This window comes from Pseudozyma flocculosa (assembly GCF_000417875.1).
Source record: "Pseudozyma flocculosa PF-1 unplaced genomic scaffold scaffold00022, whole genome shotgun sequence".
Classification (NCBI taxonomy): Eukaryota; Fungi; Basidiomycota; class Ustilaginomycetes; order Ustilaginales; family Ustilaginaceae; genus Pseudozyma; species Pseudozyma flocculosa.
In genome coordinates this window covers 459,030-483,181 of record NW_006920890.1, presented here as the reverse complement: position 1 = coordinate 483,181, position 24,152 = coordinate 459,030, and the positions used below count along the sequence as shown (strand labels likewise).

General features: G+C 66.7%; 8 protein-coding genes across 8 annotated transcripts in view; 5 read left to right on the top strand and 3 right to left on the bottom strand.

Annotated features, from left to right (window-relative positions):
- The window catches only part of PFL1_05931 (uncharacterized protein), a gene marked incomplete at both ends in the record, with an annotated part of 3,996 nt that extends 1,378 nt beyond the window's left edge, over positions 1-2,618 (bottom strand). Inside the window, 2 exons of the mRNA XM_007883466.1 lie at positions 20-2,419; positions 2,574-2,618. Coding sequence (XP_007881657.1) covers positions 20-2,419; positions 2,574-2,618 — 2,445 coding nt within the window. The remainder of the gene's footprint in view (positions 1-19; positions 2,420-2,573) is intronic.
- A 5,457-nt stretch (positions 2,619-8,075) lies between these two features.
- On the top strand, positions 8,076-9,403 carry PFL1_05930 (uncharacterized protein; the record flags this gene model as incomplete). The annotated part of the gene is made up of 7 exons (XM_007883465.1): positions 8,076-8,160; positions 8,298-8,311; positions 8,454-8,474; positions 8,595-8,604; positions 8,698-8,798; positions 8,919-9,024; positions 9,138-9,403. 7 exons carry the CDS (start codon positions 8,076-8,078, stop codon positions 9,401-9,403), a joined length of 603 nt encoding a protein of 200 aa, XP_007881656.1.
- A 1,640-nt stretch (positions 9,404-11,043) lies between these two features.
- PFL1_05929 (uncharacterized protein) lies at positions 11,044-13,230 on the top strand (the record flags this gene model as incomplete). Its single annotated transcript, XM_007883464.1, has 1 exon — positions 11,044-13,230. One exon carries the CDS (start codon positions 11,044-11,046, stop codon positions 13,228-13,230), a length of 2,187 nt encoding a protein of 728 aa, XP_007881655.1.
- Positions 13,231-13,937: 707 nt separating this feature from the next.
- On the top strand, positions 13,938-15,083 carry PFL1_05928 (uncharacterized protein; the record flags this gene model as incomplete). The annotated part of the gene is made up of 3 exons (XM_007883463.1): positions 13,938-14,324; positions 14,428-14,759; positions 14,870-15,083. The coding sequence occupies 3 exons, from the start codon at positions 13,938-13,940 to the stop codon at positions 15,081-15,083; spliced, it is 933 nt and encodes a 310-aa protein (XP_007881654.1).
- Positions 15,084-15,325: 242 nt separating this feature from the next.
- Positions 15,326-16,562, bottom strand: PFL1_05927 (uncharacterized protein; the record flags this gene model as incomplete). The annotated part of the gene is made up of 4 exons (XM_007883462.1): positions 15,326-15,376; positions 15,490-15,976; positions 16,099-16,377; positions 16,489-16,562. The coding sequence occupies 4 exons, from the start codon at positions 16,560-16,562 to the stop codon at positions 15,326-15,328; spliced, it is 891 nt and encodes a 296-aa protein (XP_007881653.1).
- Positions 16,563-17,076: 514 nt separating this feature from the next.
- PFL1_05926 (uncharacterized protein) lies at positions 17,077-21,159 on the top strand (the record flags this gene model as incomplete). The annotated part of the gene is made up of 2 exons (XM_007883461.1): positions 17,077-20,450; positions 20,553-21,159. 2 exons carry the CDS (start codon positions 17,077-17,079, stop codon positions 21,157-21,159), a joined length of 3,981 nt encoding a protein of 1,326 aa, XP_007881652.1.
- Positions 21,160-21,514: 355 nt separating this feature from the next.
- On the top strand, positions 21,515-23,310 carry PFL1_05925 (uncharacterized protein; the record flags this gene model as incomplete). Its single annotated transcript, XM_007883460.1, has 2 exons — positions 21,515-23,128; positions 23,266-23,310. The coding sequence occupies 2 exons, from the start codon at positions 21,515-21,517 to the stop codon at positions 23,308-23,310; spliced, it is 1,659 nt and encodes a 552-aa protein (XP_007881651.1).
- A 299-nt stretch (positions 23,311-23,609) lies between these two features.
- The window catches only part of PFL1_05924 (uncharacterized protein), a gene marked incomplete at both ends in the record, with an annotated part of 1,201 nt that continues 658 nt past the window's right edge, over positions 23,610-24,152 (bottom strand). Inside the window, one exon of the mRNA XM_007883459.1 lies at positions 23,610-24,152. This exon is cut by the window's right edge and continues 287 nt beyond it. Within this exon, the coding sequence (XP_007881650.1) occupies positions 23,610-24,152 (543 nt within the window).

Sequence of the window (24,152 nt, the reverse complement as noted above, 5' to 3'; positions counted from 1 at the left end):
ACTTGGCCGCCCTCGTCACGGTACCCGGCCGCGGCGACGACGCGGCAGACGGCGCAGACGACGGCACCGTCCACTCGCTGGCGTCCGAGGCGTCGGCGTCGCCGTCGGAAAAGTCGCTCGGGCTGCGGAACATGGGCGAGCTGCCGTCGATCTCGGACGCCTTGACGCTTCGCACCGGCAGCAGCTCCGGACGGCTGCGCGGCAGCCTCGTCACGGCCTCGGTGGCCGGCACGTCGCCGAGGCTGTCAAAGGCATCCAGCTCCTCTTCATCCCGCTCGACCACGACGGCGCCGCTGCCGCCGCCGCCGCCACCGTTGGCCGCGTTCCAGTCGGCGGTGCCGTATCTCCTGTGCAGAGCGAAGCGGCTCGGCGTGGCTTCGGGCACCAGCTTGCGCACAAACGCGGTGCAGCGCGTGCGGAAGCGCTGGCCGCGGTGCGGGTGGAAGAAATCGTACGTCATCTGGTCGAGCTCGTGCTGGCGGAAGACCTGGAAGTGCTGGCGCAGCGTCGCCCCTTCGCGCCGGCCGGCGAAGAGGTAGGCGAGGTACTTGGCCTTGTTGGTCACCCGCTGGTCGGCCAGCGATCGGTCATCGACCTCCTGCCCCACGACGGGAAGCAAGGCCCGCGTCCACGGCGCCGCGCTCGAGAGGAGGCCGGTACGGTCGTGGGCCACGTCGCGCACCTTGGCCGTGACGATGCGCTGGACTACGTGCTTGACCTCGTCGATGACGGCCTGGGCGCCGAGGTGGCCCTGGCCGAGGACGTGGTCGACCAGGCCCACCGCCTTGGCCTCGGCCGCGCTGAGCGGCAGCATGCCGCGCGCCAGCTTCGAGGCGACGGCGGCGCCACAGCGCTGGTACCAGCTGTAGGTGTGCCACTCGGAGCCGTAGAGGCCGAGGCCGCGGTAGTGCGGGTTGTGCACGGCATGCTCGACCGACAGCACCACGTCGGCCGCCGTCGCGACCGCCAGGCCACCGGCTGCGGCGTTGCCGCGCATCGCCGCAAACGTCAGGACGCCGTGCGGCGCCAGGAGCGCCTCGACGCAGTCGTCGATGGCGTTGATGTTGGCCCAGCCCTCGGCCGCTGGGTCCGAGGAGCCCTCGATGACGTTGAGGGCGATGCCGTTGGAAAAGTAGCCCGAGCCTCCCATCATGACGATGGCCTTGAGCCCGGGCTGGGCCAGCGTCCAGTGGATGGCCTCGAGCAGCAGCTCGCACTGCAGCGTCGAAAAGGCGCCATTGTAGAACTCCGAGTAGACATAGCCGACGGTGGCGCCCTCGCCGTACCACTCAAGCTCGACATAGACCTGCTGGTAGGTGCCCGGGCGGCGGCGCCAGGGCGCCGAGGGGTCCGCCCCGAAGCCGGCGGTAGGGCTCCACTCGTCGACGCGGTCGAGCAGGCCGAGGTCGCGCGCCAGCTCGGGCATCGAGAGCAGGCACATGACGGCGGGCAGCTTGGGGTGGAGCTGCCGGTCGGTCTTAGCCTTGGGCCGGCGAAGGTGGCAGATCCAGATGGGCAGGTCGGCGCCGACGGTGACGAGAACCGCTCCCTCTCGCGTCGCCAGCACCGTGCCGCTGGGTGCCTCGCGGGCCAGGGCGGCCATGGCCTCGGGGAGCGGATCGCGTTGGACGACGGCGCCGTAGACGAAGAGCGGCTTGCCGAGCAGGCTGGTCAGAACGCCTGGCTGCGAGTCGGCAGAGTTGATCCGCTGAACGATGGCGTCTGCGCAGAGGGGCCCGCTGCCGTTGGCGCGGCCCTGGAAGAGGAAGTCGCGCATCGACGCCTTGAGCAGCGGTCTCTCGTGCGTCTTGCCCCCGAGGAAGGGCATGCCGCTGCTGACGCACTCGATGCCAGCATTCACGGGCGCCGGCAGCGAGGGAGGGTAGGACCGCGTCCCCTGGGCGGCCGCCTGGATGCGGTCGATGGCGGCCAGCACGCCGTTGAGGGCGGCGCGCGTCACGGGCCCGCGGTAGAGGTCGCTCTTTGTCATGCTGCGGGCCTGTTCGTCGAGCGGAAACTGGTCAAAAGCCCAGATGGGTCCTGCGTCGAGCGCCTCGATGGCCTGCAGCACCGTGACGCCCCAGTGCGAGCGCATGGCGGCGGTGGTGGTCTGTGGCGGCGCCGAGGCAGAGTGACGCGCGTCGATGGCGGCCAGCTGAGCCTCTGCCGTGTCGGCCTCGCCCATGTCGCCAAAGAGGCACCAGTCGATGGCCGAGGGCCCTGCATCGCCGGGTGGGCCCGGGTGGACGATGAGGGTGAGCCAGCGCGAGTAGACCTCGGGAGGGACGCGCTTGGTGAGGAAAGGGCAGACGACAATGTCGGGCGCGGCGAGCTCGGCGGCCGAGATCATGAGCTGCGGCGAGAGGGCCAGCTCCACTGTCACGGCATGGCCGCGAGACTTGAGCACAAGGGCCAGTCGCTGCGGGAGTGGCGTGGCGCGTGGAGGCGATCGGGGAGAGGATGCACAATTTGGCAAGGGAAGCGCGATGGAGGCATGGTCAGCATGGTGGCGTCACGGCGGCGGCGCGGCCGGGAGTAGAGGATGATGGAACAGGGCGGGAAGACTGGCTTACCTGGGATAGCGAGTTGAAGGCGGTGCAGAGGAAGAGGATCTTCATCCTGGGCTGCCAGGCGTCGCTCGGGGAGGGAAGGGTGCAGGGGACAGGGGCGGTCGAGGCGGCGTCCGGCGCACGTCGATGGGCGGTTCACGGGTGGCGGCGATGTGCGCGGGAACAGGATCAGCCCGAGATGCTGTATCGGAGGCGGAGGAGAGATGAAGCGAGAAGAGGAGGGGGTGAGAAGGAGAGGGAGGAGGAGGACAAGGAGGAGGACGACGTCGGGCTGGCTCACGGAGGACGTTTGGCCTGGCTCTCTGTGGCTTATATCCACCTGCCCTCGAGAGGGGGTCAGCGGTACAGAGAGCGCCGGACGGGCAGGCCAACGACGAGCAGCGACCGGGGCGAAGGCGGCCCACCCCTGCTCGCTTCGACGTCCGTCTGTGCCGCCGTACATACACCCTGGTGAAGAGGGCAGGGAGGGCCGGGAGGGCCGGGAGGGCCGGGAGGGCAGGACGGTAGCGTGGTCCAAGTCGGTGCTGGCTCAGGCCGGTAAGGTGGATCTGCACTTGGCCGACGTCGGCGCCCACCGGCCAGCCAGCCGACCTTAGCCTGCCTTCGGCCTTGGGTGGGTCGGAAGGGATGCCGGGTGGCCTCTACAGTATGTACCGCACTCTCTGGGATGGGTCCCACGGCCGCATCTCTGTGGCTGTACACGCTACCAAGGGCGAGGGGTGAGGGGCGAGGGCGTCGGGCGCACCGACGACGCTAGGCCGCCTCTTCGGCAGAGCGCGCCATTTCCGTACTGCCGCCGCTGCTGCTGCCTGTCGGGCCGATCCCGGCGCCTTCTGGGTTTCCTTGACCGCTTTGCATGATTGCAAGCAGACGGCTGCGCCGACGTCGGTGGGTGGGAAAAGCGGGCAGAGGCGGAGCAACCGAAATGAAGGGGGCTCCCTTGGCGGCGCTGCGACACGAGGCAGAGGTCGGGGCCATGGTCAGAGATGACGGGGGAAGGAGCGGGTCGGGATGGCAAGCAGAAGCGAAGAAGCAGCCAGCCAGGCCCCCCGACAAAAGTCCCACGAAGGCAAGCACGCTCGCACGCACAGCCTGCCAGGCCAAGACGTTCGAGTGCAGGCCAGGCTATGCCATGCCATGTCGTGCCGTGCCATGCATGCACCCTATGCCTAGGCGGGCAAAGCAGACGTCCAGCGCAGAGACTGGCGGTGGGCGTCGATACCCAGCGAGGCGGGGCGACCGCTCAGGCACCACCTACCACCAGCCGCGTTCCCAGCCTGCCTCTCTCCCGTGCTTGCCACGCGTTCCTCTTGACTTGCTATCGACCTCGACAGCACGGCTGCCAGGCTACTACTGTAGGAAGGGCAAGGGCACCGAATCAGCTGCAAGGGGCTTGCTTGCCTCTGGGTTGGCTCGATCTTCCCTCGCCCTCGCCTCGCCCCGTTTCCGTCAGGGTCCTTTCTGTGCCTGGATCCAGCCTGGCCCCGCGTCTCGTGTCGCCCTTTGCGAGCGGACGACGACATGCCCATCGATGGGCATACTCTGAGCATCACCACCAGCCTCAGGTTCGCGAGCCCATCGCTGGTCTGATCCGATTCGCAGCAGCACCTCGGGGCATCCACGTTCTACTTCATATGTACATCGCTCGGCGTAGCGCACTGCCCTGCCCTGCGTGACGATATGATGTGATGTGATGCGACGTCGTGGCGTGGTGAGGTGGGGTGTGGTGGCGTGTGGGAACGCGCCCCGCCCGAGCGACGGCCTTCATTTTCGGACACGCCACCCAACTCTAATCCCCAATAGGAGCCAGCCCGCCGCGGACAGACAGGAGAAGGAGAGGCTGACACGGATCACGACCCGCCGAACAGCAGCGGGTGGGGGCACGCCCAGTGCAGACGTCAGCACCCGCCCGCGACCCCATCGTACACAGCATTGATCGACAAAGGAGCGTGGGAGAAAGGCGATCCTTTGACGTCTGTCTGACTGTCCACTCTGCTGTCAGGGTGCACAAGGCGACAGAGAGATGGACGTGATATGTAGCTGATGGGGCCGAGGCGAAAGCAGTGACGGCCGGAAGCAGGAGCACGCGACAAGACCGAAAAAAGAGGCGCAAAGCGGCGTCCCCAGATCCAACGCCTCTTTTGCCATACGGCGTCTCGGCCAGCTCGACGACAACCACAACGGACGGCGCCGCCACGCACGCACGCACGCTGCCCGTGGGAAGCTGTCATGAACGTGCGTACCGCGGGTCGGTCCACAGCATGCGGGCCACAAGCAAGCATGGGCACAACGAACACGCTCAAAGGCAGCGACGCGACGGCCAGCACGTCCCATGATGGCTCTGGGTGGCTGCTTTGTTTGTGGCTTCGTTCTGGTTCTGGTTCTGGTTCTGGTTCTGGTTCTGGTTCTGGAGCGTGCAACGGACACCTGCGACCGTGCAACCGTACTGCCGGCGGACTGTCACGCCGTCCGCTCCCCATCCAAAAGTGGCCTCGGCTTGCTTGCGATCATCAGCGACGGTGAGACTCGTACCGACGTTGTCGCAGCCGAGTGTGCGCCCCAGCCCCTCCTTGCCTGAATCAACAGGCCAGGGACTGGCGGGGCTCAGCGGGCGTCGACCACGATGTCGAAGACGGTGACGCCCAAGGCAGGGAGAGAGGGGGGAGAGGTCATCATCACTAGCCCTACTGCTCTCCCACGCGTCCCTTTGGCCCTCTTTCTGTCGGGCCTGGCCCGGTCCGCTCATCGGCGGCGCTCCTGACATGCGACCCCAAAGGGCGGCGGGCGAGGGCGTCTGTACGGCCAACTCCGACGAGGGGGTGTGGGGTGGCACAGAGGGAGGGAGGCCGGGAGCGAAGTCAGCGTTGAAATCAATATCATGCAGGTCCGCCCCTGCCCCGATGTTTCGCCGCCTGGAAATCTTCCGACACGAGGGCGAGGGCGCGGTCGAGGTCGCTCGCTCGCCTGCTTGCTGCTTGCTTGCTTGTGCTCCCTTGCTGTCCCTCGCTGCTGCGTCTTTGCCCTCATCAGCGTGGCATCGACTTGTGGGCCACGACGAAGGGGGACCCAGCTCAGCATCAACTAACTACGACCGACGCAGCCGCAGCAAAGGAAGCAGGCTCCTGCCCGCTTCCCTTTGCTTGACTTACGCCCACGGCCTCGGCGACGGGACTGCAAAGCATGGACCCCCAGCCTGCCTGTTGCTGGTACGGTGCAGGACATGCGGTACGGCGCTCACGGTACCATGGGCCATGCTCGAGCATCCTTCCTGCCTTCTTTGCCTGCAGCTCGAGCGAGGTGTGGGAACGCTCCACGGACATCTCTATCGGCCGTTGGTTTTGCAACAGGCCCTTCGACAAGCATCGGGTAGTCGACTGCGATTGCGTCGGGGCCTCCCCGATTGTTCGTCGGCCGTACGTCTGATGCCCGCCTCGGTAGTTCGATGCTACTTTGATCTGTGTCGCGATGCAGACCGACGATGCCAGGCAGAGTCATCCCTCTCACTCGCGAGAGCCATCGATCGCACAAGAGGCCTGAGCTCCGTATCTTGTCCGGCACTCTGGTTGTCGAGATCGTGGAACAGAGGCGGTCCTCGCCGCCCACACGGTCGCTGATAGCCGTGATTCACCGACGAACAAGGGATCCGGCCTAGACGCGGCGATGCCTTGTGGCCTGACGTCGCGACCGACGGGCTACGGTGCGGCTATGTAGGACTGGCGGTCAAGGCTCGCGGAGATCGGCCTTCCATCCGAGGTGGTCGGGGGCCAGTCAGGCCGGAATCGCTCGTGTAGCCGAAGGCGCAGAACGGCGGCGACGACGTGTGGGCGTGCGCGTGCGTGCGCTGGCATGGCAACCGACCCTCGGGACGATCCGATACCAGCTAGCTTGGTCGCACCGTTGTCGAAAAGTCGGCAGCAGCAATGGCGACATGCCAGAGTCATGGACTACCGGGCTCAACTCAAATGATACGTACGGCTGGGCCGATACGAGAGGTGAGCGGTGGTGATCGTGGTGGTGGTGGGCGGTCAGGATGGCGCGCAGTCGTCGGCCCACTGGCAAGCCAGCCCGGTGGTTTGTTCGGAACGCGGCCCGCTTGCCGGCCTGGCCGTACGCGTGTGCCACCCGCCTCTGGCTGAGACATGCACAACAGGTAGGCCGGCTGGCACGCGCATGGTCTCGCTCGGCCGGGCACCCGGCCAGAGTAGAGGCAGGCAGGCAGGCAGGCTAGGCGTGCGCTCGTGTTGTTCTTTCGGTTGGACCGGAAACGCGCCTGGCCCCCGGCCTAGCGCGGTGCCTGGGGCTTGTGCGACGCCAACGCCGCTAACTTAGCGAGGCCGGCCCGCTGATCCTTCTTTCCTTCTTTTCCACCTCTCGACCCCCCCTGGCCTCAGCTGGCCTAGCCTGTGTGACGTGGCTCGTCGACCAATCAACGACGACGGCGGCAGGCCCAGGCCACAGACATGCTCCACCTTGGCAACACTTCGTCCGCGTCCGCCGTACGTTGCCGTGCGACGTGGTGGAACGACGGCGACGGCGACGGGCCCGTCCATTGGTACCGCTCCGCTCGCCTCCTCGCTATTCTTTCTGGCCGCTGTGCCCGATTGCGGGGGTAGGGCCAGCTTCTACTCCTCTTACATGCCGCCGGGCAGCTGCCCGACTTCGAGGTAGATCGACCTGCTCGACCGCGTTCTGCTGCCAGACTGCGGCATCGATCGCGAGCGCAGATGCGGCAAGCCACCCACGGCACAGCAGCGGTTGCCTGCGACCGCGACACCGGCCCTAGCCTGCCCGGCCTGTCGACGTTGACGGCAACGCGCTGTCGCCTAGCCTGCCTCCTGGCCATCGTCGTTGGGTTCTAAACCACCCCGGCCAGGCCTCTTCTGGCCATCCACGCCATGTCACTGCTTGCTTACTGCTGGGCATCGGCCGATGGCGTCGAACCCTCTCTTCGGTTCGATGGATCCAGCTGGCTCCGAAGCATAACCATGCTCTCTAGCCAGAGCCTGGGCCTCGAACGGGCAGATACCAGTAGCCAGGCTAGGGCAGAGTCGGAGGTCGGGTCAAGCAGGGGCCCGCTGGACCCTTCTGCACACCGACAACACACGCAACAGCGCTGCGGGCTCAGCAGCAGCAGGCAGGCACGCAGTTAGCCAGCCTGCGCCCCTACGGTCCGCATGGTGCGGCATGGTCTCGAGCACCAGCTCAGCCCCGCACGCCTGCCGGACGACCAGGCCAGGCCTACCAGGCCGGCCGCAGAGGTAGGCCAGCCGGTCTCCTTGCGGCACCCTGTTTTGTCCCCCTTTGTCTTGGCGTCCTGCCCGGTTCCTCGACCACTCGCCGCTCTTTGTTCGTTCCGTTTTCCCCGTTGCCATCGTCGTCGTGATCACCACCACCATCACCGCCGTCACTACCATCACCGCCTCTCGCCGTTATCGCTGTCGCGCCACCTTCCACACACATACCCACCTCTTATTTCCATCGACGCAAGCAGCCCGCACCAAGAAGATGAAGACCTTTGCCGTCGCCGCCGCCCTGGCCTCGGCATTCGCCGCCGTCCAGGCCTTTGAGGTCAGCTTCCCCAACGACAACGGTAAGCGTTCTCGATCACCAGTTGTAGCAAACCAGGCCACAACGACCAAGATCAGGCTGCTCACGCCAGTCTGCCTCTGACCCTCTTGCACGCCCTCTCGCGACGACCATTCCAACATGGCCCTGCACCGACTCCAGGCGGCTACTGGGTGGTGAGTGGATGCATGCTGGCGCTCGAGGTCGTGTGGCAGTCTCCGCCGCCTCTGTACTGATCTGAAGGGATCGCTGACGTCCGCATATGTTGCGCTCTGACTGTTCCCTCACCGCCCCGCACTTGCTTCTTGGCCGCGGCAGACCAACTACACCAACACCCTTGTAAGCATCGGTCGCATTGCCACGGTGGCCGGCGCAACACACCGTGGCCTGCATCACTCACACCCAGCCTGCCCGTCCTTCCATCCCGACACCATCTCTACCTCCTCGGCATCGACATAGAACTGGAAAGGTGAGCAGAGGTGACCCTCCTCCGAGTCGCGTTTCTCGTTTCGCTGCGCATACTGACTCGTCTCCTCCGACCGCGTCGCCATCGCGCCATCAGCCAACTCGAGCGACGCCAGCTTCTTCTCCGTCCAGCTGCTCAACTCGAACAACAGCCAGCTCAACGGCAACTTCCAAATTGGCAATGCCCTGACGACTGCCGTGAGTGTGGCTGGCAGTCGGTCGCCGGGCCGATGTCCCGACCAGCGGCGCAGCTGACCGACGCTCGTCCTCGCTTGCTCTCTCTCTCTCTTTCAATACGACCATCCGTCCGCACCGCAGAACGGCTCGTCGCAGATCTTCATTGATCAGATCCCGACCGGCACCTACAAGCTGCTCTTTGTCAACTCGTCCAACTACGAGCTCGATCGCCCGCAGGTCTACTTTGGTGAGTGGCGGCCGACGGGCAGGCGGGCGAGCCGCGGCGCAACGACCAGACAGAACCCGCGTAGCTGACCGCGCACAACCTCGCTCCATGCCGGCCACCGTCGCGCCCGACAGAGTCGACGTCGTTCGAGATCAAGCCCAACGGCACCACGCCTGCCCAGGTGACGGCCAACACCAACGCGGACCCCAACAGCCAGGCCGACAAGCCGGCCACGGGCTCTGCGTCGGCCACGCTGTCGTCTGCCTCGAACACGGCGTCGGCCAAGCCGTCGTCGAACAACAGCAACGGCGCCTCGAGCACCGGCGGAGGCATGGCGGCCGCCGTCTACGGCACCCTTCTGGCGGCGAGCCTCGGACTCGGCCTGGGTCTGGTGGCATGAGCGCAGCTGTGCCCGCCCCATTCGCCGCGGCACCCGGTGCGCCATTCCACCGTCCACCGTCCAAAAGCGCAGGCCGGACCGAACCGCTCGCGGCTCGCCTGCCATGTTCATCTGCGGGACGATGCGCTGCGCTCGCCGCGACATGCGCCGCCGTCTCGCCCTCACCCTCCTTTGATCCCCGTCTCGATCGTTGTCGGACCTTCGATGGCGCCGTGCTTGACCGTGCGTACCTTGTCGCATGGGCTTTGCGTGTCCTGATCGCCTCGCCGCCGAACTGGTGCGCCGAATCGATGGCGGCCGACGCTCTTTATCAGCCCGAGCTAGCTACACAGCTTTGCCCGTCGTCCTCTGCATCTCTGTTTCCGCCTGCAACATCTGTCGTCGATACCCCGCCCGCCTTGACCCTCGGCCCGAAGTCGATCTGTGCCTGTGTGGGAGCGGTGGGACAGGGCTTGCGTCGACGGTGCGAGCTGGGCCGGGACGACGTAGGAGCAAGCAGACCCTTGCCCGAGCAGACGCTGGCCGCCACGCGGTGGCGTGCCACGAGGCTATCCGGCAAGCGGGGACCCGAGCGAACGAGGGCTGAACAAAGATCGATCGAGTCGCAGGGTGCGGTGCGGACGGCAGTTGAGCGGTTGGTAGGGCGGAGACCGCGCTCGCACGGGCGCACACCTGCGCCTGCCTGTCGCCCTGGCCTGGCCTGGCCTGCCCTGGCCTGCCCTGCTTTTCTGTGCGGATTAATCGCGGTTTGGCGTGCGTCGCAGCTGCTTTTTTTGTTGCTCGGGCCGGCGGGCGGTGGGCGGCGGGCGCAGGCCGGCGTTGGGTCTCCCTTCTGGCAGCGAACCGACCACCGGGCGGGCGGGCGGTCGGGCAGGCGTGCGGTCGGTCGGTCGGTCGGTCAGCCCCGCGGCTGCCAGAGGGCTGCACTGCACCGCCTGCCGGGCTACAGTTAGCTCGGCAGCCCCTTCCCTTAGCTTGCCTGGCTGTACCCCTTTTCTCGTCTCACCTCGTCGAGTCGACAAACTCCTTCTCGCCCGGTCTTCAAGCAGCACATTACCACCGCCACCGCCATCACCACCACCATCACCATCGACCTATCGCCCCAGCCTCATACACCCCGTAGCCCGGCAGCACGGACCGGCGTCGTCGCACGACAACCTCGCCGCTCGGTTCTCGCATCTCCCTCTCGTCTTTCATCGCCCTATCGAGGCCACCTTGCCGCGCCACCATCTTCCTACGCTGCCTCGCTGGTCGAGCTCGATCACCGTCGATCCAAGACGTCTTCGCGCGGCCCTATCGCTCCTCGTACTGCCTTGACCTTCCGAGGCGACGCCTCGCAAGCGTCCTCTCACGCCGGAAAGCGATACCGCTCTCGTCACCGCCTCGTCCACCACCGCCTCGAGAGAATGGCTCTCGGCGGCCGCTGAGCAAGCGGTCTCGTCCTGGAGCGCGACCCTCTCGGTCCCTGCTGTAACGCTGCTTCACTTCTGTGGCTACCGCTCCGCCCTCTTTCGACTGTCACCGCCCGATACCCCCGACACCATCTCACTGCCACGCCATTCTTCCTCGACCGGACCGTCCAGTGAAGCGGCACATTCGCCCACCAAGCCGGAAGCAGCAGCGCTAGCGGTCGCGGCTCGATGGCGGCCACTCTGCCCTTTTCGCGGAGCTACGCTCACCAGGCCGTCCTCGACGCCTCCGCCGAATTCGGGCAGGCAGACCCCTACGACCAATGGGGCCCCAACTCGGTCCCGCCTTCCTCCGGCTCCAACATACCCTGGGACGAGCAGGTGGTGCCTGCGCTGCGCAAGAAGCTCGAGAGGGAGAGCAACAAGCTCGGCAAACGCATCAGCGCCATCGAGGCCAGCGACGGGGGCTGGACCGCCAGCGCCCTACGCTCCAGGGAGAGCATCGAGCGGAGGGACTCGAGGCCATCGGCCCAGCTGCGTCGGTCCACGCTCGATGACGAGGAGCAGGCGGTGGAGGAGGAGCTCGGCGTCTCCCGAGATGCTGGCCTCGGCCGCCACAATGCGTACGGTCCGGGAGATGGCGAGACGACGGCGGCGCTGGGCGGCGGCGCAGGAGGCGGTGCCACGCGGACCCCGTCTTCGGCTTCACACGCGAGGGCGAGGGTGCAGTCGTCGATGGCGGCGATGCGGCCCTTGAATGGCGACCTCGCCCGCGCAAGCTCGCAGAAGCGCAACGGTCCCCCGCGAGATGACGCCACCGCGAGGGCCGTGGAAAGGGCTCGCAGGCTGGCACGGGAGCGGGCCGAATCGATCCGGGCAAGCTCACCACTGGAGAGCCCGACGTCGCGGAGTGGACACGGTGATCTCCGGCGCGACAGCTATCAAAGACGGGACAGCTCGATCTACGAGCACCAGCGGCAGACGGCCTTTCCAGGGCAGAACGGAGAGCACCGATCGGCAGTCCCGGGAGCAGTGCAGCAGAGCCAGCAGCAGTCGCAGCCGCCGCAGCAGCCACGGCAGGCCGGGTCGAGCTTCGAACAGAAGCGGCTGCGCACCCACTCGACGCCAATGAAGTACGCCGGCCCCTCAAGCGGCAGGCGGCCGAGCGCCAACAAGGGGCGCGCGGCAGCGGCATCGGAATCGACAGACTACCCGACCACGCCACAGCCACCGAATGGCCGCTCGCACGCCGAGGCGGACCGGACACCGGCATCCAGCCACGGGCCTCACCGCGAGACCGGATCTTCTCCGTCGTCGGCGGGCCGGCAGCCGCTATCGCGGGCCGAGCGGAACACGCCTCCCCACGATCAGCCCCTCGACGAGTTCGGCCCACTGGGCGGCGTCAAGCCGGACTCGGCCAAATCGACGCCCACTCGGGTTGCTTCGAAACGCTCGAACCCCACGTTGCAGCCGGACGCATTCCGCTCGCTGTCGCCGCACCGCTACGTGGCAGGCGCTGGCGATGGCGCCGTCCAGGGCAACGGCCACCTGAGCGCGCCCGGCGAGTTTGGGCACATTGGCCCGGCGCCGGTCGTCTCGGTGTCGAAGCCGACCTCGGCCAATGCGTGGGACGACGAGATCGTCCCGACTGTGGCCAGAAGGCTGCAGCAGCAGATGCTCATGGCGGGCGATCCGAGGCTCAGCCACGTCGACGGTCTGATTGATACGTGGGACCGCAACGGGCTGCCGCTGAGCAAGAGCGAGGTGGCGCGCCGGATCAAGCAGGTCCAGGAAGAGGCTGCGGCGGAGCGACGCGGGCAGCAGGGCGGCCAGGCCGGCGCCGGTGCCGCGGCCTACGACGGGGGACCTGCCAACGCCGCGCAGGACGGGCAGGGCAGGTCCGATGAGGCTATCCGAGCAGCAGAGGCAGCCCTGGCTGGAAAAGAAGGCGAGCAGCAGCAGCAGCAGCAGCAGCAGCAGCAGCAGCAGCAGCAGCAGCAGCAGCAGCAGCAGCAGCACGCACATGACACTGCGATGCAGCGCAGCCGGGACGCCGATGTCGAGGCCGACGGTGCGCGCGGCCAGGCGTCCTACGAGATGCAGTCGCTGCACCAGCCGACGCAGGACGACCGGCACAACAAGTCGAGCCGCAGCCGTCATTCGCACGCCGAAGAGTCGGCTCACCAGACGAGCTACGACGTGACCCAGCAGCATCGTCAGCAGCAGCGGCAGTATCAGTACGACCAGCAGCAGCACCAGCAGCAGCAGCAGCAGCAGCAACAGGCCGAGCAGCTGTTCCAGCCTGCGCCTGCGCCCCAGATGGCGACCAGCTCGCAGCCGCCGCAGCCGAGGCCCGGCGGCGCCGCTCAGAAGAAGACGGACGAGGATGCGGGATGCTGCAAGTGCAACGTCATGTAGGGCAGGTCGGCCCTTTGCCGCCGCCACCTTGTTCCACCTGCCGGAGCGACGCGCGCCGCCCTCAGCCAGCCAGACGCCCGCCTGGCCGCGCTGGCTTTCCGAACGACCGGTTGGCTACAGCTCAAACTGTCTGAGCGCCGACCTGGCCAGAGACAGGCTCCATCCAACCTTGACTTGCTTTCACCCATCCGACTCCATCCCATCGGGTCCAGTACGGGCCCCACTAGTAATTCTGGCCCTGCGCCGCCGTGGGCCTGCTTCGGGCCCAGCTCGGCCCAGCCCATCCACCCATTCCTTCATCGCGTCCAGCTCAACCTTTGTATACCTATCGCCCCACACTCATAATCCCACACATTCACTCACGAGCGCACACCTATGTCGAGTCGGTACAGATTGATGTTGGAGTGGCTGAAGCGGCGCGGCGTCGTGCTGGTGGTGCCGAGGCAGGGAGAGGCAGGCGGGGCGGGGCCTTCGGAACCGAACCGAAATTGGCTGGGCTGGGTGGAGCGAGGCTCGGGCTCGACGCCGCACGGGTCACTGAGCCAGCGTTGCGGGTGCGGGTGCGGCAGGGTCAGGGCAGGGCAGGGTCAGGCAGGGCCCGAACGTCGATGCGTCTGCTCGTGGGGTTGCGGCATTCCTTGCTTCTTTCCCCGCCTTCACACCCGTCACCGCCACGCCTCACCACCATCCAACTCCCGACGAAAACGATGCGGGGTCTCAGCGCGATACTCTGTTCTTCCCTCCTCGTCCTCTCCACCGCCGCTGCCGCTGGCGTCTCGGCGACGACGTTGGACGGCGCGGAAGCCAAGACGTATACGCTCTACCACCGTCTTTCCACCACCACCGGCCGCGGAGGCAACGGCAACGGCAACGGCAACGGAGATTGGACGCCGAGGGCGCGGGTCCACGTTGGTTCGAGTGTGGAGCTCGAGAGTCTGGTCGGGAGGGAGGAGTGGGAGACCATCAAGGACGCTGCGATCAAGACGACGGGGAGGAAGGAGAGGTACGAGGTCCTCCTCGTCGCCCCGCAGCATGAGGGCAGCTTCGTTGATGCCGAGGCTGCAAACGAGGGCGTACAGACTTTCGTACCGCTCGTGAGTGTCGCTGCTCCTCTTGCCCTCCTCGTGGTAGCCACCGCTGCTCACACCCACACACACGCACACATTCCCCTACCACCTCGACCCCACACCCTTGCAGTGCCACCTGCGTCAATCCACTCCATCCCTCTCGGCGCTCTACGACCAGCTGACATTCCACGTGCGGCACGGCGACATCGCCTCGTTCGGCTACGCCGTCAAGGACATCCAGCTCGATGCATCCGGCTGTCCCATCCCGGACGAGACGAGGGCCAAGCAGATTGACGACGCCGAAAAGAGGGACCGCGCCAAGCGCAAGGCCGGCCTGGTGCGCCTCCGACGCATGGGCAAAGACGTCTCGCACCTCGAAAGGCAGGAGGAGGAGCGCCAACGCGCCGTCCAGATGGCCTGGAGGTCCGATGTCGTCGTCAAGCGGCCCGAGACGGTTGCGGCGTAAGTCGTCGCTCGATGGCCGTCCATCGTAACGTTCCTCGATTCGTACTGAATCGGACCCCCCCTTACTTCCATCCCTCTATCCTACACACACCCACCACCGCCCACAGACCGCTGCTGCGCACGCCACCGCCGACCAAGGACGACGGGACGATCCGGCAGCCCGAGCCGGAAAAGTCGTTTGTGCAAAAGTACTGGTACTACATTGTGCCGATGCTCCTCGTCATGCTGCTGCCCGCCGACGAGAAAAAGGAGCAGCAGGACGGCCAGCAGGCCACCCAGGCCCAGTCGTTGGGCCAGGGCGCGAGGCAGATCAAGTCCTAGCCCGGCGCTCCTTCAGGACGGGCGGGGAGACATGCCCGCTCGTCGTAGCACAGGAGCGAGTCGAGTCGAGTCGAGTCGAGTCGAGTCGATGGCAATGGCATGGGAGGGGAGTGCAGCATTCTGTCGTGCTGACAAGTGATGAGGGTATACAAATACAAGAGGTGCCGATGAAAGCACACAGGCCACACGCGAGAGAGGGAGAGCGAGAGGGCGAGACGACGACGACGACGACGACGACGACATCAGAAGCCGCCCTTGCGCTTCCGGCCCGTGTACTTGGAGTCGTGGGGCACCTGTGAGAGAGGGACCAGGGGGGCGTGGAGGCGCAGAGCAAGACGGGTGGGTGAGCCGGCGATGCTCGTCTCATCCCCTTTGCCAAAGGGTCCAGGGCGGCATCGACACTCACGTCCTTTCCGCGGAGCTTGTTGAGTTCCTTTTTGCGCAGGATGTACTCCTTTGTCGTCTCGCCGCTCTTTTTCTTCTTGCCCTTGCGCGCCTTGTCCGACCTCCTCGTCTCGTACTTGACCTTCGCTCCGGTTGCCGTGCCGCTGCCGCCATCCTCGTGATCATGCACGAGACCCTGTGGCAGCTCCTGTTTGGCCACCTGGCCGTTGGGACCGACGCTCATCTCGCCGCCGACCCAGAGGACGAGGTAGAATTTCTTGGCCTTGCGCGAGTTGGGGAAGTCGACGACCAGGCCGCCGCCGAAGCCGGCTTTTGTGGCAAACGACATGATGAAGGTGACCTGCTCGTCGTTTTCCGGGTAGAACTGGAAGACGGCGCGCGAGCCGCGCGAGAGGGACGAGTAGAGGGTCTGGAAAAAGGTGGCGAGGCGGGCGGCGGGCGAGTGGGCCGTCGAGTCGGCGTTGCAGAGCCACTGGAGGACCGATATGCTGCAAGACGAGGCCACCGAAGGTGTGGAAATGAATCAAGGGGAGGAGAACGGGGGAACAGGGTCAGCTGCGGGCCGAGGACACGAGGGTGACTGGACAGCGGCGCGGGGGCATGGACGCACCTGATTGCGCCGTCAAAGCTGCCGGCTCTGAATCCGCATCCCTGGCCCACGTCTGCGAGCATGATGTCGCCCTCGGTGTCCCTCTCAAGTGCGACCTCGAGCATCGAGGGCGAGATGTCCATGCCCACCCACTCGTGGCCGTGGTCGGTGAGGATCTCACCCGAGAGGCCCGAGCCGCAGCCAATGTCGAGGAGCAGCGCCGGCTTGCGGTGCTCGGGCAGCATCAGGAGCTCGAGCGCGCGCTCCGTCATTTCTGCCTGGATCGTCTGCACGCGCGTGCTGGTGGGCGGCGGTGCGGCAGATGTGAGAGGGCGGATGTGAGTGTGTCAAAGACTCGCCCCTGCTGGCATAGCAAGGCAGGGCAGGGGGAGGGGAGGGGAGGGGACTCACTTTGCCGTGTACTTTGACGCCTCGACATCGCCGTAGAAGATTTCCGGGGGGGCGAGGTGTTCTGGCCTGCTCATGGTGGCGGGTGATCCGGTGGGCGGACGTGTGAGTGGTGCGAAGTGAGGGTGAGTATGAGGGCAAGGGCGACGGGACGAGGCCGATGGTGACTGCAGGCAAGGGTGAAGGTCGAGCCAGCGAGGGGCCCAACCTCCGCGCCCGCCGCTCAAAAAAGTTGCGAACGCTGCCAGGTTTCGGGAGTCGGACCGGGCCGAGCAGGGTCGAGGCGCACGTCGCAGCGACTGCCGGCCGACAGATGAGGGAGGGGGCCGGCCTCGGGTGACCCGCCAAAGTGGAGGAATGGCGCTGCACGCTTACTGAACGCAGCGGGGCAGCGGCCGAACGCTGTCGGTCTCTCTCTCTCTCTCTGTTTGTCGCCCGCTCTCCTGTCACCTCCCTTTCCCCACACATCATCACTTCCCCAAGGCCACACCTACTCTTCACCTCGCTCCTTTGATCCTCGCCCCTCTACCCATCCCACACACAGGCGTCCTCGAGCTTTCCCTACCCTGCCCCCCGGGCCCACCGCCCGCCATGCTTCGCTCCGCCAGGCTCATCACCTCGCGCCAGCATCCCGTCGCAACCAACCGTGCCAGCCATCACACCGTCGCTGCCGCCTCGTCAGCAGCCGCTCTTTGCACCACACGGCGGCAACCTTTGCCATCGTCTTCGAAGCTGCATGGCCCCCTCTGCCCATCTTCCACCCGCCATGCACCACCACGGCATGTCCCAACAACCACCACCGCCCTGCGCCGGCTAGCAACATCCGCGCCCGACTCGGCGTCGGCAGCCCCCGTCGAGGCAAACGCACTCCAAGTCACCGACCCGCTCCTCATCTACCGCGCCAAAGTGGCCCGCGGAGAGCTCGAAGAGGACGAGGAGCAGCTCCGCGCCCTCGTAGAACTGCGCCGCATCAACCGCACCCTCCGCGACTACATTCCGCCCGCACACCTCCTCGGCATCCTCAACCAGGACACCCATGCCCAGGAGGCCCAGGCCGCAAGGACCATACAGCAGCAGCGGCGCCTCGCAGAGCAGCGCAGCCAAGACGACCAAGACCCTTCCCCTGTCCCTCAGAAGGAAAAGATCGGCGACCTGGTCCGCTGGCTCAGCGACACAGAGGGCCTGGCAGAGCTCGGCACGCCAAAGGGCCTCATGATCACTGGCACCCCCGGCACGGGTAAGAGCATGGTCATGGACATCTTCTACGACAGCCTTCCCACCAAGCACAAGTTCCGCAGGCACTACCACCACCTCCTCCTTGACCTCTACAAGATCATCTGGGACGAAGCAGAGCGCAGGCGCATCGCACTCCGCCAGGGTGGCCCGCGCAAGACGGTCGCGCCCAGGAGAGGGCTCGGAGGAGTGTGGGTCAGGGAGGGAAAGGGCAAGGGTAAGGCAGCCCCGGCCAGCGACGCCAGCCCGGACAACCAGAGGGGCTGGAAGCGGCTGCTCGAGGGCATGCCCTTCATGCGCTACGACTCGCTCGAGGACAAGCCCGCCGACGCGCCCGACATCCCCGGCCCGGACGGCGACGTCGTCAAGACGACGCTGCCCCTTCACGCCGCCGCCCACCTCTTCCTCAAGCATGGCCACATCCTCCTCTTTGACGAGATCCAGCTGGTCGACGTGGCATCCGCCGGCCTTCTCCGCAGGACCCTCGAGGCCTACTGGCGCCTCGGCGGCGTCGTCATCGGCACCAGCAACCGCATCCCAAAGGACCTCTACGCCTCCAACGTCCAGCGCGGCCAGCTGACGCAGTTCCTCGAGATCCTCGGCGAGCGCTGCCCCAACTTTGAGATGCGCAAGACGCGCGACTTTCGCAGAGAGCCCTTCTACCGGGAAGAGTGGCTCAAGCGTAGGCAGCAGGCCGAAGGCGAAGGTGAAGAGGGCCAGGACGCCGCCGGCGAGGCTGCAGGGCGAGAGGCTACGGGACCCGAGTCTGCAGCGCCTCCGCGCCGGGCGACGTACTTTGTGCGCGGCGAGGAGGACGAGTTCCGCGCCGCCGCCCAAGACGCCATCCGGGGTCGCGAGGGCATTCCGGCCTCGGTCGAGGTGTACGGCCGCAAGCTGCTGATCCCTTTCAGCATCTCGGCCTCGGATGCAGGGCCCAGCGTGTGTCGATTCACGTTTGAGCAGCTGTGCGACTCGCCGCTCGGGCCCGCCGACTACCTCACGCTCGCCTCGACCTACCACACCTTTATCATCGACGCCGTGCCGCAGCTCACGCTCATGCAGAAGAACCAGGCGCGCCGCCTCATCACCCTGCTCGACGCCGTCTACGAGGCGGGATGCCGCCTCATTCTGCTCGCCGACAGCTCGCCAGACGACCTCTTCTTCCCCGACGCAAAGGACGCCGCAAGGCATGCGGCCAAGGGCGCGGCGGCGGGGCCCGGCACCATCGTCGAGGAGATCCGGGGCGGGCAGTACGTCACGAGCTCTGCCGGCGAGCACGACGACGTCGTCGACATGTCGGCCAACGGCGGCATCAACCCGTTCAAGACGCCGCCCGCGGGGCAGGCGTATCCGGAGGAGCATGAGCTGGCCGAGGCCCAGCGCCGGCAGCGGTCGTCGCAGCAGCGCGTCGACGTCGAGCGCGACGAGTTCATGAGCGACAGCCTGATTCAGATGGAGACGCTATCCGAGGCGCTGCAGGACACCGAGGAGGGCTTCCGTCCCAACATCCTGCCGTACGAGTCGCGGCCCGACCGCTCGGCCGGCGCACGCGAGGCGATGCGTGAAGAGGAGCGCGGCAAGCAGCGGCCCGAGGACGAGCTGGCGCTGCAGCGCGAAAGGGAGCTCTCGGACAAGGTCGGCTTCAAGCATCTGGCCCTCTTTTCGGGCGAGGACGAGCGGTTCGCCTACCAGCGCGCGGTGTCGCGGCTGTTTGAGATGAGCCATCCGGACTGGGTGGTCCGCAAGAGCTGGAGGCCCTTCCTCAACGGCGAGATGGACAGCTGGAAAGGGAGCGAGGCCGAGAAGCGGGAGCGCATGCGCGAGCTCGGCCAGGTGCCCGCCGTCGACGCCGCCGCCGCCTCGTCGGCCGGGGCACCGACCCCGCTTCTCGACGAGGCCCGCGCCCAGCTCGACGGCGCCAAGGCCACGGTCCGGCCGCTGCGACACACGCCCGCCGGTCTCGAGGCTGAGGGCGACTTTGCCGACGAGGCGAGCTACCAGGAGTCGACCTTCCCCGCCCGCAACGCCGACCCGTCGTACTGGACCGAGGAGCACCGGCGGTACTATGACCAGCCGAACCGTGGCGCGTCCAACGCCGGGCTCCCCGAAGATGGCAGGCCCAACTTTGACCCGGGCCCCGTGGGCAGGCGGGACCGCGAGGGTCTGCCGGTGCTGAGCGACGTGCACTTCTGGGGCGTGAGGGAGGACTGGGGCAAAAAGGCCGGTCCCTGGGGACGCGGTGCGGCCGTGTTTGAAAAGGAGGCGGCCGGCGGCGAGGGCGCTGGCAAGGGTGAGGGTGAGGGCGAGGGGAAAGGTCAAGGGTTGGACTCTGAGCTGCCTCGACCGTCGGGTGCGGCATCCTCTGGCGGCCCAGGTTCCGCCGCGTCGACGACTGCGACCACGGGCGCGACGTCGACGCCGTTCCACCCGACCGGGCGCCGATCCATGTCTACCTCGGCCACCCACGCTGGTGGCAGCAGCAGCAGCAGCAGCAGCATGAGGAGCGTGCCGCGGCGAGGCTTTTCGACGACGCGGCGCGCGGCGGCGCAGGTGGTGCCGGATCACTACAAGACGCTGCAGATCCAGCGCACGGCGTCCAAGGCGCAGATCAAGGCGCAGTTCTACAAGCTGTCCAAGGAGCTGCACCCGGACGTCAACCCGAGCGACGACGCCAAGAAAAAGTTCCAGCAGGTCAGCGAGGCGTACGCGACGCTCGGCAGCGAGACTGCGCGGTGAGTGGGTCGACCGCGGGGCGTCTACCGACTGGGCGAGCATGCCTTGCTGAAACACACACCGAGGGCCTGTCATGTTTGCGGCGCGGGCGATGGCGGCAGGCGGGTGTACGATCGGGACACTTCGGCCTCGTCGATGCAGTACGGCGGCGGTGGTGGTGCCGCGACGCCGGGATACAGCTACGACCCGACGTCGAACGCCTCGCGGCGGGCGCGCGCCACGTACGCGTGGAACCACACACGACGCTCGCACCCGTCGTCGTCGTCGTCGTCATCATCGTCGCAGCAGCGCAGCGAGTCGGCGGGCCGCCAGACGCACTCGTCGATCTTTACGCACACCAAGTCGCACTTTGAGACGCTGGCGGCGCGGCAGAGGAGGCGCGAGGAGCTCAACAACCACCGCGCTCGTTCTGGCGTCGGCGGTGCCGGCGGTCGCGCGGCGCGGCAGCACTACGACGAGACGCGCACCCTTCAGGAGGAGAGCTCGAGCGCCGTCGTGCGTTTCCTTCAGGTCGGGTTCATGCTCTACGTCGTCTTCAAGCTGGGCACCATGTTTGTCGGCTCTTCGGCCGTCGGCGCGCAGGCTGACGACGAGTGGGAGGATGTCGAGGATGTCGAGGTTGAGGTCGAGGTCGAGTGCGTGGTCAGGGCGATGAGGGGTTCGCACAGAGGAAACGAGGATGGGTTGCAGGCGTCTCGGACGTTGTAGATAGAGGCAATGGATAGAGAGAATCACAGAGGGGCGTCCTTGCCATCCTTTGTCTGTGGGCTGTCCGTAGCGGGCTGCTTTAGCTGGTGGCGGTGGTGATGCTGCTGCTGCTGCTGCTGCTGCTGGGCGTGTCCCGATTGCCGGGCGCCAAAAAAGTGTTGGCTGCGCACGGGTCCATGCGCCGAGGCAGTCATGTGGGGTTGGGTGCCGCCGCCGCCGCTGCTTCTTCCGACTCGTTCTTCTTCTTCTCCTCCTCCACCTCGATCCTCGCACCTCGACCACGCCCACCTTTGCCACCCCTTGACCACCGCAGCTCGGCCCCATCGCTCGCGCCGCGGAATCGCCGCGCGGTACAATGTCGCTCGACCTGGACTGGACGCTGCTCGACTCGGAGCTCTCGACGCGCCTCCTCTCGACGCTCAACCGCGCCCTCGAGTCGGGCGGCTCCAAGCGCCCCTCGTTCCTCGGCGACATAGCCATCACCTCGCTCGAGTTTGGCGCGCACCCGCCCGACGTCTCCATCCGCCATGTCGGCGATGTATGGACCGACTTTGTCACCCACGACGACGTGCCCGCCATCGCCGCCGTGCCCGAGCACCCGCTCGGCAACGCGGCGCAAGCTAGGACAAGAAGGACGACGCCCGACACGTTCGATGCGCCGTCTCGCCCCTCCGTGTCGCCAGAGTCGATCATGCACGATCAGCCATACGGACCCGGCCCCGAACTTGCGTCGCCCGGCACACTGCCGTTCCGGACGTATACCCAGTTCAACGACGCGCAGCCCCCGCACCGCGTCCAGGGACCGCCCAGCGTCTTTTCGGGGTCCATGGCCGCTTCGACGCCCGGATCCGTCCTCCCCTCTCCCTACCTGCCCCACCACCATAGTCAGCAGCAGCAATGGAGTGCCGCGCTCGCATCGAGGGGCATCCGAGCCGCCGGTTCCGTCGCATCCGGGCCCGGGCCGCAGCAGCCCTCGGGTCCCAACTCGCCCGATGCGCTCCCGGCCTCGATCCCACCGCAGTCGCCCGGCTACTTTGGGCACTGGCAGAATGCCGCCGGTGCCGGTGCCGGTGCCGGCGCCACTGCGGCCAGCTCGAGGAAGACCAGCTACGATGCGGCCACGACGTCGTCGTCGTTCCTCGGCCGCGGCGTAGGCCCGTCGTCGAGCATATCCAACGTCCTGCCGCGCCCGCCGACTCGGTCGGAACGCGGCCGCTTCCCCGCCGCCGCGGCTGGCGGCGCGCCGCACCACCACCAATACCACCCGGCCTCGCACCGTCCCCACCTGCGGTCAGGACAGACGACGACCTCCTCGTTCCGCACCCACTCGGGCGGCGGCGGACCGACATCACCGCCGCCGTACCTCGGCGGCCCGTCCGCTGCCCACCTGCGCCAGGATACAGACGCTCAAGATGGCGCGGCAACGACGACGACGACGACGACGACGATGCCATCGATGCAGCTCCATTTTTCGCTCAACTGGCCCACGACGACGTTCCGACTGACGATCCAGACGTCGCTGCTCATCAACTACCCGAGCCCGGCGTTTATGTCGTTGCCGTTGCAGCTGAGCGTGACGGGATTCGTGATGCGGTGTGGGCTGATCTTGTCCATCGAGGGGGAGAAGAGGAGGGTACACGTGTGTCTGCTCGAACCCGATGAGGAGGAGGAGGAGGAGCAGGGGGACGAGGGTGATGGTGTGGTGGATGAGATGGTGCCGGGGGATGGTGGAGCGGGGTGGAGGAGACGTACGACCTATACCGTCCCGCGGCCCGTCATCCCAGCCGCGGGGGCGGGGGCGGGAGCGGGAGCGGGCATCAAGACGACGCCACCCTCGGCGGGAACGCGGATCCTGCCCTCTCTTTCCTTCGAGAGCGAGGTGGGACAACCGGACAAGCACGCCCTCAAAAACGTGGGCAAGGTCGAAAAGTTTATCGCCGAGGTGCTCAGAAAGGCCATCGAGGATGAGGTGAGTTTGCTTGCGGCCTCGTCCTCGTCCTCGCCCTCGTCGTGTCGGGAGCGTCGCAACTCGTCGAGATGGCATGCGGGCTGATTCGTCCCCGACTGCTTTTGTGCGCGCGCGCGGGGTCGATGGTGGTGTCGCAGCTCGTCTTTCCGAATTACTATACCATCGACCTCCCACCACCTTGATGGACGAGGCGGCACAGAGAAACACACCGCCGTCTGCCATGCACGGCCCGGCTCGCATCTGTACTTGTACGACACCCGCAAGCCCTCGTTGCCAGAAGCTCGCGCCGCCATATCCAGGAGCGAGCAGCCAACTGAGCAACACATCACCGCGATCGGATCTGAGTCGAGTCGAGTTCACGTGATTGCAGGCAGAGTCTCGACAATGTACAACGATTCGATGATGACGACGACGACGACGACGACGACGACGACGACGACAGCGACGGCGGCTGTCACCTCGCCCTTGCTCCGCTCGCCACCTAGACGTCGACGTCATCGTCCATCCCGGCAGGGATCTCGACCTTCTGTCCCGGCTCAAACGCCGGCAGGCCGAGGAAGGGACACGAGCTGCAGCGGAACGCGTCGCCGAGGAAGCAGCTTCCACAGCTGCTGGTGGCGCCCTTTGTGTCGACCTGGATGCGCTTGACGGTGCGCGCGATGCCGTCCTTGCCCACGATGGTCTCGGTGATCTCGGTCCGCTTGCCGCCGCCAGGGGCCGCCGACGAGGGCGCCGCGTTGGGCATGTCCATGTCGTCCTGGTCGAGCTGGATGACCTCGCCCTGCATCTCGGCCTCCTGCAGCTCCTTGAGCCCGCACGTGCACCCCTTGCACGCCTTCTTTTTCTTGGACGCGCCCGGGCCCACGTCGCAGTCCGGCCGCTTGACGGCCGTAGAGGGCACAAAGTCGGCAGCGGTCAGCAGCGAAGACGGGTCGATCAGACCCGCGCCGCTGCCGCCGGCGGGTGCGGGCTGCGTGGCCCAGAGCGACGCCTTCGTTGCCCGCTCGCCGCCTGAGACTGACCG